Genomic DNA, 11,157 nt, shown 5'->3' with positions numbered 1-11,157 from the left:
GGGCAGGGATGTCTGCAGGGTGCCCATTCCACAGGGTGTCCAGGTGCTGCCCAGTGACGCTGGCTGATGTCAGGGCATCTGGCCAGGGCGCTGCCCAGGGGTGCCCACGATGGTGACAACGTGCGTTTTGGGCCTGAATCCGCTGCCTTCACCACTGCAGAATCACACATTCATTCAGGTTGGAAAAGACCTAAATCACCGAGTCCAGCCTGTGGCCCTGACAACCAGACCGCGGCGCTCAGTCCGCTCTTCCCTTAAACACCCCCAGGGACCACGCCTGCTCCACCTCCCTTTATCAGAATTGTATTTTATGCCATTTATCCCCTCACGGAAGGGCAGCACAGGGTGGGGGTGAGCAGGGGAGCTCCTCCCCGCGGTGCGAGGGGGCTGGCGGCCTAGCGGGGCCGGGGCTGAGGGAGCGCGTTCGTGCCGCTGCCCGTGAGGGGCTTCCCCGCGCGGGCCCCGCCCCGGCCCCGCCCCGGGGGCGGCGCTGCGGCGGCTCCGGGGCTAAAGGCGGCTCCGGGCGGTGCCGGCCGGCCTGGCGGGCGATGTGGCGGCGGCGGTCGCGGGCCGGGGGCCGCGGGGGCCCGGCGGCTCTCCCGCCGCTCCTGCTGCTTTTCCTGCTGCTCCGGGTGCCCGCGGCGCTGCCCGGCCGCCTCTACTCGGCCTCTGACCCCCTGGAGCTGCTGGGGCCGGAGGCGGAGGGGCGGCTGCTGGGCTCCAGCAGCGCCTGGGCCGTCGAGTTCTTCGCCTCCTGGTGCGGGCACTGCATCCACTTCGCGCCCACATGGCGGGCCCTGGCCCACGACATCCGCGGTGAGTCCCCTGGCCCCCCTTCCCCTCATCCCCGCCTGCCCGCCCCATCGGCTCCGCGATCCCCCCGTGCCCTTGACCTTGTTCCCCCCCAGCCCTTGTCCCTGTCCTCTTCCGTCAGCACCCGGTGTCTCTGCGCCTGCACTCTCAAATTCCCCTGCACCTCTGTTCAGCTCATCTGTGTTCATCCCAGCCCCGCTAAATCCTCCTCCCTGTGCAGGGGTCCCGCTTCCCCCAAGACCGGGAGCATCCTGCAGTCCCTCCTGCGCCCTTGTCCCGTCCTCCTCCTCCTCTCTGCGCGCACTCTTAAATCCCTCCCTGCATCCCGGGCTCTGCATCCTCGTTCCCGTGAGCATCCCTGCATCCTGCGTCCTTCCCACCATCCGCTCTGCCCTGCCCTCTGCCAGCTCCCCGGGATCCCCGTGCGGCCCAGCTCCAGCCTCCCTGGAACGTCAGCCTGGCGGGAAGGCCCAGCTCCCTGCCGCTGTCCAGCTTTCATCCCCGGACACCCAGGCCTGGCTTAGCAGTATTCCCTTTTGGCAGGGAGAAACTCAGGCTGAGCCTGCCCAGGCATGGGGGTCCCGCTGCCCCCCAGGCTTTCCCTGAGCCCCGCTGTTCCCGCAGGGATCGGGCCGGCAGGTTGCTGGGCGCTGATCCCAGCTGCTTTGTTCCCGGCTTTGACCTTGGTGCCGGGCCTGGCCGGTGCCAGCCCCGCCTGGGGACCCGCACAGCCGCTGCCGGGCCCCTCGTCCCGCCGGGACTCATCCTGCCTCCCTGTTATTGCGCTAATTGATACAGCGCGCTGGCTGCCGCATGAGTCAGGGCCGGCCGGGCATGCCGTCCCTCCGAGGGGATGCCGTCCCTCCCCGGGGATGCCGTCAGAGCTCCCCGACGGGCAGGATGTGAGGAATGGGGTGCGTGCCCGGGCCCCGCGGGGCAATGCCGGCTCTCCTGGCCCCTCTCCAAAAGAGGGCTGCCCCAGGGCTCCCTGCTCCGGAGCCTGGATGGTGTGCCCGTGGAGGCGGGGCGGGGAGGCCACCCCCGTGCTGCTCAGCATCCTCGCTGCCATTCCCACGAGTGGATTTTCGTAGGAGTGGGCTGGACGGGGAGGATGCTAGGGTGACCTGCGGACACCACGTGCAGATGAGTACAGGAACATGCCTGGCTCCCTGCAGCAGGGCTCGTCACCAGCCCTCCTGTGCCACGAGTGCCAGGGCAGTAGGAAGCAGCTCACCTGTCCCGTCACCTGAGACACGGGACAGCGTGTCCCTGCCTAGGTCAGCATGGGCTCCATCTGCGTGCCAGCGCCATGTCTCTCCCTGTCCCACTCTAAAGATAAGGCAGGGCGTTCTCCAGCTTGTGTCCTTTACACTAAAAATAAGCCATTTCAGAACTTTGTTCTCCATTTTCCTGCTAGTTTTCAGAGGCTGCTGCTTAAAATGCCTCCATGCCCCCTTTTCTTCATGTGTCTCCAGGGGCCTGCTGGTCTTTCCTGGGGAGTGGACACTCAGAACCTGGGCAGGCTCTGCTGCAGTGCCCTGGCCTGGCAGCTGGTTTTGGGGTGTTCCCTCTTGGTTATCAGCCCTTGGTCTGGGGTGAGACACACTGGAGCCTGTGTTCCTTGCTCTCCCCGAGCTGTGGCTAGCCATCCCTCCCGTTCTCCTGCTGTCCTGTTCCCGGGAGCTGGGGCAGAGGCTGGACAGGCAGAACCAGCCAGGCAGGCAGTGTTGGGTAGAGCTGCCTGTGCTCCGGCACTGGCAGAGCAGGGTGTGCAAAGCCAGCTCCCGCCTCACACGGCTTTCCCTGTGTTCCTGCTGCCTGGAAAGTAGGGCACCACACACCAGTACAGGGCACAGCCCTGGCTGTTGGCCTTGCGAGCCATCGCTCACTGTCCTGCGAGGGGCAAGCAGTGGTTTTGGGACAGGAGGATCTCTGCCGCTGGACATCCCTCCTGTCTCTGCTAGCACTCATGGGGAGGAGGGTGTTTTTCGGGGCTGTGGGGGTGCTGAGCTGTGCTGACCTCATCCTCTGTCCCTGCAGAGTGGAGGCCTGCAGTGATCCTGGCAGCCATCGACTGTGCCGACGAGGACAACCAGCAGGTGTGCTCTGATTTCGGGATAACCGGCTTCCCCACCATGAAGGTGAGACTGTGTGCTGGGTACTGGCTGGATTTCACTGCGCTTTGCCTTCTGGCCTGTCCCTCTCTTGCTCAATCAGATAGACAGGGGTATTGCACCAAAATACTCCCCTTGGGGCTTTGCAGGCTGAAGCTGTTTCACCCTTCCCCAAAACCGTGCTGTGTCCTGGCTGCAGCCAGTGCAACTGCTGAGCGATGGAGCAACAAGGAGGGGGGAAAGCCAAAACGGTGTTTTGTGGCAAAACACAGGGGCTGGATCTCTGCTAGGACAAGGGAGACTCTGAATCCTGAGTTGGAAACACTTAAGAAAGGCTGCTTGAGGGCAGAGAGAGGTTGCAGGCACAGGTTTTGGAGGAGAGCACAGGGATGCTGCGGGAGGTTGGAACTCCCGGGAGCCTCCTGTGCTGGCTGGCAAGGAGCCACCCCTCCTTCTGGGCCTGTGCCCAGCCCTTTAGCTGTGTCAACACAGCTTCTGCAGGGCTTCCCGCTGCAAACGGAGCCTTGCTCCAGCACAAGCAGTGAAGCCAGAGCACTCCAGGTGCCACAATCACCAGTTAAAGCCAGGATTGCCTTGAGATGGAATGGGCAGGCATGAGGGTTTTGTCAGACGTGCCCTCAGTCGCAGCTTACAGGCTCAGCTCCAGCTGGGGTCAGATTTGGGGTTTTTCAGGCAGGTTGGCTTGGCCCCAGCCCTGCCCTGGAGTCTCACTGAGTGCCCCGTGCCCTGGGACACTGAGGGAAACATCTCCTGGGGCAGGAACATTGTGCTGATGTGGCCATGCCAAGACGTCACTTGTTTCACATTCTGTGTCCCTACCGAGCACCTTCTGCAAACAGTCCCAGCTCCCAGCCCAGCCTGCAAAGCAAACACCTGGCTGATGCAACCTACTCTTGCTGCTCTGGCTCTGCCCTGGGTACCGGAGCCACTGTGGGAGGCCAGCAGTGGGAAAACCCCCTTTTCCCTACTTTGTCAGACCTCTGGAGCAGGGAGACTGGTTTGCAGGACTGGGAAGGTTCCAGCTGCCTCCCTGGGACCCCTGGAGACACCTGCTTCACTGCCTGCCAGTGCTCAGCCCTTGGCTGGACATGGCTCCCAGCCCATACCTGCATCCCTCCCCTCTGGGGATGCCCTGAAAGGTGGGGATGTGGCTGGGAGCTGCCTCTGTGCTGGCTGATGTCAGTTAGCATGCTGCAGTGTTGTGGGGAAACTGAGGCAGAACTGGTCTACAGGGAGCCTCAGCCTGCTGGTTTGCACTACCTCCAAACACTCCCACTCCAAACAGTCACTCCAGTTTCCCCTTGTGTTTTTTTTCCCTTTCAGTTCTTCAGAGCTTTTAGCAAGAAGCCAGAGGATGGAATAAGGATTACCAGTGAGTATTCAGAACCATGGGGTTTTCTACCCTGGGTGTGAATGGCCCTGCTGCTCACACCTCCCATACACTGCAATATCAGGGAACTCTGGGGGGCAGCTCCAAGCAGCTTCCCTGGGCTCAAACCCTGGGATTGGCTTCGCCAGGGCTGACCCCTTGGTGTCCTGTCCCCCTGCAGATCCCAGTGCCACTGTCGAGGACCTGCGCCACGCCATCATCACCAACCTTGAGCAGAGCCAGGATGCCTGGCCACCCGCCTGTCCTCCGCTGGAGCCAGCAAGGTAGGGGCAGCAGGGGGCCAGGATGGCCTCTGTCCCATGGGGAACAGTTTTCTGGGAAAATCCTGAACCCAAAATGAACAAGGAGCAGCTACTGCATCACCCACGTCCCAGGGAGACACAGATGACCTGGCCAGGGCAGAGCTGTGTCCATGGCCCAGATGAGATGGGGCCATGTCTCCTAATGAACCTGCTCATCAGCCTTACTTGGAACAAGCAATTCCTTGGCTCCAAGATCTTTGGGACATGGCAGTGTCATACCATGCTGATTGAGACTGTGTTAGAAGCTCTTTCCAGTCCTGAAAATGAGTTTTCTTCATTCTGTACAATTTTGTTGATATCTGAGTTGTCCTTGCTGGATGCAGGCAGTTGCTGCATTGTCCTGAAAAGAAGCCTTTGTATTCCCAGAGCAATAGTTGAGCCAGGCACATGCCTCAGGTACTCTGGTACCTCTATGTCTTGGACAAAAGAAACCCCCAGCCCTGGTTCAAATTCATTGCTGTTTTTTTACCCTGGGCGAGTGTGCAGCTCCCTCCTGCCCTGCCCTGCCTGTGCTTGTTTTCTGCCTCCTTGGCCAAGCCCAGTGGGTTTTCTCAAAGCCTGTGAACCAGAGCAGAAAACTAGACTGGAAACTTCAGCAGGAGGAGTTGCCTGCTCAGTGGGGCTGATCCTGCACCAGCATTCCCTGCCAAATCCCAGCAGGCAAGGCTGGAGCTCCGTGTGAGGGGGAGGGCAGAGCATCCTGCTGATGCCGAGGCACCTGCTGCCGTCCTCCTGTCTCTTGCAGCGCCGAGGAGGTTCACACCTTCTTCCAGAGGAACAAGGACCAGTACTTGGCACTCATCTTTGAGAAGAGCAACTCCTTCGTGGGCAGAGAGGTGGGTACAGCTGCGTTTATCCCCCACTTCCCTTGGAGCCTGTGTCCCTGCTGGCTGGTAACTCTTGAGTGCCTGTGGCAGGGCAGCTCTCTCCAGGAAGCCCCCCTGCCCAGCTTGCACACAGCTTAGCCAGTGCCAGATGTTACACAGGGCACTGAGCAGCTCTGCTGCCTCCCTGGTGGGGCTGGGGGATCCCTCTGCCCCCCTCACCTGACCCTGGGGCTTGCAGGTGGCCCTGGACATGCTGCAGTACGAGAACATTGCAGTGAGGAGGGTGCTGAGCAGCGAGGAGGAGCTCGTGCAGAAGTTTGGTGTCACCTCCTTCCCCTCTGGATACCTGCTGCTCCGCAATGGCTCCTTCTCCCGCCTGCCTGTGTGAGTGTGGGGCACGGCAGGGTGGCTCTGGGGATGCTGCTGGGGTGCCAGCCTTGTGCCCCATCTCTGTTCTCCTTTGTACTTGTGGGAAGGTGCATTAGGAACGAGACTGGCTGAGGTAGCGGGGGCTGGTGGGAGGTTGCTGGTGGGCACTGAACTGCACTGCCAGCCCTGGCTGGAGCTGGGAGAAGGGAAAATCATTGTGACTGAGCCATTCCCTTCCTACATCTGCCTGGAGGTGGCATGACATGGCTACCTGGGGCTCAGCTCCGCTCTAGGATGTGTGTAAGTGCTGAGGCAGGTGGAGAGTATGGAGCACCCCACGCTCCCTCCCCAGGCCTGAGCTACCCACTTGGCTAAGCCTTCATCTCCTTGGGGACTTAGGGCTTCTCCTTCCCGGCAGGCACATAGAGGCTCGCTCCTTCTACACCTACTTCCTGCGCACGCTCACGGGCATCACCCGCGGCTCCTACAAGCTGAACGCCACGGCCAGCAGCCTCAGCGACAGCGACCGCGTGTCACACCCGCTGCGAGCCGAGCGGTCAGACCCTCCCTCCCCTGCTGGGCAAACCGGGGCGGGCGGGCGAGGGGCTGGGGCCTGGGAAAAGCCCCGGGGTGAGGATTGGCTCCGTGGCTGATGGAGGTTGTGCTGCCCTCCCTAGCTCCAAGCTGTACATGGCCGACCTGGAGTCCGCGCTGCACTACTCGCTGCGGGTGGAGGCTGCCCGTCCCTCCTCGCTGTCGGGAGCACAGCTGGCCGCCTTCAAGTGCTACGTGGCCACGCTGGTGAAGGTGAGGAGCTCTGGGTGTCGGGGAGGAGCTGCCCGTGCCTGTTTGTCTGTTTAGGAAATGCAGACAGCGGGGGCCAGCGTGTCCCAGCACTCGGGTAGTGAAGTGTGGCTGTCTGCTGTGGGCCCTGTGTCCTGGTGCTCAGTGTAGCCCATGGCAATCCCCATCCATGTGGATCTCCAGAGTCCCAGTGGAGCTGAGAGGGGGTGCTGGAGTGTTTCAAACAAGGTGTGTGTTGCCAGCGGGAGCATCACTTGTAGGAGGTGTTGAGGCAGGAGATCTTTTCAGAAGAGAGGCTGTCACCTGCTGGGGTGTCAGAAATGGTCACAGGGGTTTGTCACTCTGATCTGGATGCTCAGCTCAAGGAGCCAGTCTCTGCAGGCTCCTTTGATAGTAGTCCAGGAAAGGAACTCCCACTCTGAGTCAGGCTCCAGACAAGTCTAATTTAAGGTCTCCTTTTTTCTTCTATGTTGGGCCTGGCACAGCTGAAGTGACTGAGAGCTTTGAGCCAGCACAAGCAGGGCAGTTTAATTTCCTGCTGTGATGGAGTCCTGCTGCATTTGGCTGGTTTCTCCACGAGGCCTGCAGGAGCCCTGTCTCCATCCCAATCCCTGTCACAGCCCAGGCTAGTTGGCAGACTGGTGCCATGCCCTCCTTCTTTGCTCCCTCCTTTGTCACCCAGGGTTTCACGCTCAGTTTGGACCTTGCATGGCCCTCACTGCTGTGCAAGACACCCCCTGCTCCTACCCCCATCTGCTCTCCCCCAGGAATGAGCTCCAGACACGTGCCTTAAGTCCTCAGAACTTCATGTGGCTCCTCTGCCAGCCTCCAACCATTGCCCTCACTTTTTCTCCCTTCAATGTGAACTACAGAAATAGGGAAATAAACCCCCGTGACACCCACTCCGTGCCCATGGGTGTAAGTGTGCTGAGTGCTGGGGGGCAGCAATGGTTTTATTTGATCCATTTTTAATTCTTCCTGCCAAGCTGCCTCTCGATGAGCTGTGGCAGTAGGTGGTGGGTGCTGGTGCTTCCCCGGGGACGCTGAGCCAGCGCTGCCATTGCCCTGCTCATCCACAGGACGGAGCAGCATCCCCAGGATTGCAGCCCCGGGCTCAGCCTGGGCGAGCTCAGCCAGCAAGTCCCAGCCTTAACTCTTGCACTCCCAGGAGGTATTAAAGGAAAGGAGCAGGGAAAATGTCCTACTGGGGGGAAAAGTGGTTCCTGGAGGCAGGGAATCATGCAGAAAAGCCTTCTGTCCAAGGGGTTGGGGGACACGCTGTGTTTGCAGCACAACTGTCAGGTCACAGATAATTCCCCTGCAAATTTGGGTCTTGTCATGTGATTCCCCATGAGCCTGGGAGGAAGAACAGCTCAGACTCAGCAAACTCCTCCTTCTTGTCACTTCTCCTGTGTGCTGGTGTCCCCTCCTCCCACAGGTCGGTCTGTCTGTCTGTTGGTGGCACAGGCTGGCAGGCTGCTCCTCTCCCAGGAGTGGTTTTAAAGTGCAGCTGCTAATCGGCTTTGCCAGACTTATGGACAGAGTGGCTCTTTGCCTCACTCAGTTGGGGCTTGGAGCCTGAACACGCACACAGGGGACTTTCCACCCGGGGTGGGGGGACAAGCTGCAGCCCCCAGCCCCTCAGAGATGGGCACCAAAACCTTGCCAGGACCACGCTGCTCTCCAGCAGAGAGGATGCTGGTGCTGCCAGTGCCTGTGGGCTGCCCTGTTGCTCCCAGGATGAAATCTGTGTTTTCTCACCCTCTCCCCTCTCTGCAGTACTTCCCAGGGCGCCCCTGCGTGCAGACCTACCTGCAGACCCTGGATGCCTGGCTGAGGAACTGGACAGAGCCCGAGCTGCCCCGCACAGTTTTGAAGGAGGCCATGAAGAATAACAGAGATGTAAGATGCCCATGGGGACCCCCAGCCCCTGCTCTCCTTACCCCTGCCCCTTGCCCCCCAGCTGGCACTGCCTGCCAGCCCCATCACACCATGTCCATCTGTCCACCAGGCCTCCCAGCCCTCGGTGCTCCCCACCAACGTGACCTGGGTGGGCTGCCAGGGCAGCGAACGCCACTTCCGTGGCTACCCCTGTGGGCTCTGGACCATCTTCCACCTGCTGACTGTGCAGGCTGCCCAGAACGGCCCTGACAAAGGTACTGGTGTCCCTGGGGGCATCAGGGGCTCAGGGAGGGAGTGTCCAGCTGAACTCTGGCAGGGTAGGGATGCTGCATGTGGACAAAGGCTTGTTTCCCCCTGCTTCTTGTCCTCCAGGGGCAGTTTCCGTGGGGGAACAAGAGACAGAGGTGGGGTGTGGGGTTGCTGCCTCAGCCGTGGGACTGTGGTGGTGGCACAGGGGGGTCCAGACTCACCCCCTGCTCTGCCTCCCCCAGAGTTACCCCTGGAGGTGCTGAGCACCATGCGCTGCTACGTCCGGCACTTCTTCGGCTGCCAGGAGTGCGCTGAGCACTTCGAGGCCATGGCAGCCAAGTCCATGGACAGGGTGGCCAGCAGGGAGGAGGCCGTCCTCTGGCTCTGGTCCCACCACAACGAGGTCAACGCTCGCCTGGCGGGTAAGGGGGGCTGCCACCAGGGGAGGGGAGGTGGAGGAACATCCCTCCTCCTGGATGGGTCTGGCACATGGCTGCAGGGTGTAGCAGTGGGGACATCCTGTTGTTATTGTCCCCCATCCCAGGGGACAGCAGCTGGTCACACAGCATCAGACTGCCCTGGAGATACAGTTGCTCTTACATGCTCCTTACAGGGAGCTTCCCAAAGCTGCTGTTTGCCCTTAGAGGACCCCTCCTCCCGAGGAGGCTCCTCCAAATGTCCCCTGGGTGTTGACACAGGGGGAGGGTGCATCACATGTCCCCTCTAACCCCCTCGCTGGCTCCGGTCCCTGCAGGAGGTGACACGGAGGACCCCAAGTTCCCCAAGCTGCAGTGGCCTCCGCCGGACTTGTGTCCCCAGTGCCACAAGGAGGAGCGGGGGGTCCATGCCTGGGAGGAGCCGGCTGTGCTCACATTCCTCAAGGCACACTTCTCCCCGGCCAACATCTACATGGACTATGCCGAGCCCGACCCCATCCCCGTGGCCAGGGAAGGCACCGGCGCCAGGCTGGGCACGGAGGGCCCGCGGGAGGCGCGGGGGAGAGGAGAAGAGGAGGAGGAAAGGGAGGCAGAGGCGAGAGTGCCGGGGCACCCGGGCTCCCCCGAGCCGCGGCGCCCCAGCATCGTGCGGCTGAACCCCAAGCCGCGGGAGGGGGGCGACGACATCGTGGACCTGGATTCCTTCAGCGAGCAGCACTTCAAGAGCCAGGCGCTGCGAGCCGCGGGCCGGCGCCGCCGCATCAGCAAGAGGGACACCATGGCCCTGCCCCGCCGTGCCGCGGGCAGGGAGCGCCGCCGAGCCCCCGGCCTCCTGCTCCGGGACCGCGAGGAGGAGGAGGAGGTGGGGGAAGGCCTGCGGAGGAGCCCCTGGCTGCGGGTGCTTGGATTGGGCTTCTCCCGCCTGGACATCAGCCTGTGCGTGGCCCTGTACTTGCTGTCCTCCATGTGCCTGCTGGGCATGTACACCTTCTTCCGCCTCCGCACCCGCGCCCGGAAAGGCCGCCCTGGCTTCCCCGTGGCCTGAGAGGGGCTGGGGGGCCCGGGGGCTTCCTGGGGGGTGAGCTGCTGAGGCAGGACACCCCTGGGACGGCGTTTGGGTAGGGGGTTTGGCACGTCCCACTCAGGAGCTGTCCTGCTCAAGGCAGTTGCCTCACCCGGGGCAGTTGCCTCCTTTTTGGGAGGAAGGACATGTCAGGGCATCCCCCTTTCGAGTCACAGTGCCATGTTTTTGGGCATGTGGGAGCTGGGACATGAACGGTGGTTTGTGTTTTGGCACCCAGCTGCCCTCAGACCTCCCTGGCACTGGGCTGGTTTCAAGCTGGGAAGCCCAGCCCTGTGCTGGAGAGCAGCCCATTGGGGTCCAACCACTAGTGGGGCCAGGAGGGTGCAGGTTTAGCCCCCCAAAAAGGGGACGCTGCTGGGTGGGGGCACCAGTCATGGGTTCAGATGCATTTTGTGTCCCTTCTCTTTGAGATGTGGCCCGGGGCCTCCCCATCTTTCCTCGCCCCCTCCCCACGCTGTTGTTTGTTCTCTGCTTGTCTTAGTGGAATAAATTATTTTTGCCGATGCCTGCCCTGCCCTGCTGTGTCAGCTGGTCCCTGCCATGTGGGCGTGCTGGACTACCCCGCCCCATTCCTGATGCCCCTGCTCCTGCCTCCACCCACTCAGGAAGAGCACTTGGTTTAAAAATCCTTTCAATATTTCCCATTACTGTTGTGTGTTTTCTCCTGCCTTTTGCTTGGGGATGATGGACAGTACATCCCCAGGGCTGGCATGGCTCCTGGTTTCTCCTCAAGCAGGGGCAGACAGAGGAAGTTTGTGGGGGCCAGGAAGCTGCTGGAAAAAAAGTTGTCAGGAGCTGTGGGGCTGCAGTTCGGTGCTGCCCACGCCCGTGGTCCAAAGCAGGGG

At 61.6% G+C, this 11,157-nt stretch overlaps 1 protein-coding gene across 1 annotated transcript; it reads left to right on the top strand.

The window, feature by feature from the left end:
* The first annotated feature begins 475 nt into the window (after nt 1-475).
* Nucleotides 476-10,815, top strand: QSOX1 (quiescin sulfhydryl oxidase 1). The gene is made up of 12 exons (XM_064427644.1): nt 476-816; nt 2,854-2,954; nt 4,272-4,320; nt 4,499-4,601; nt 5,386-5,476; nt 5,706-5,851; nt 6,255-6,392; nt 6,514-6,643; nt 8,420-8,542; nt 8,652-8,796; nt 9,034-9,213; nt 9,546-10,815. Exons 1-12 carry the CDS (start codon nt 549-551, stop codon nt 10,271-10,273), a joined length of 2,202 nt encoding a protein of 733 aa, XP_064283714.1. The 5' UTR covers nt 476-548; the 3' UTR covers nt 10,274-10,815.
* Nucleotides 10,816-11,157: the final 342 nt, after the last annotated feature.

Source organism: Passer domesticus, chromosome 7, assembly GCF_036417665.1.
Source record: "Passer domesticus isolate bPasDom1 chromosome 7, bPasDom1.hap1, whole genome shotgun sequence".
Lineage (NCBI taxonomy): Eukaryota > Metazoa > Chordata > Aves > Passeriformes > Passeridae > Passer > Passer domesticus.
This window is presented reverse-complemented; position numbering and strand designations above follow the sequence as displayed.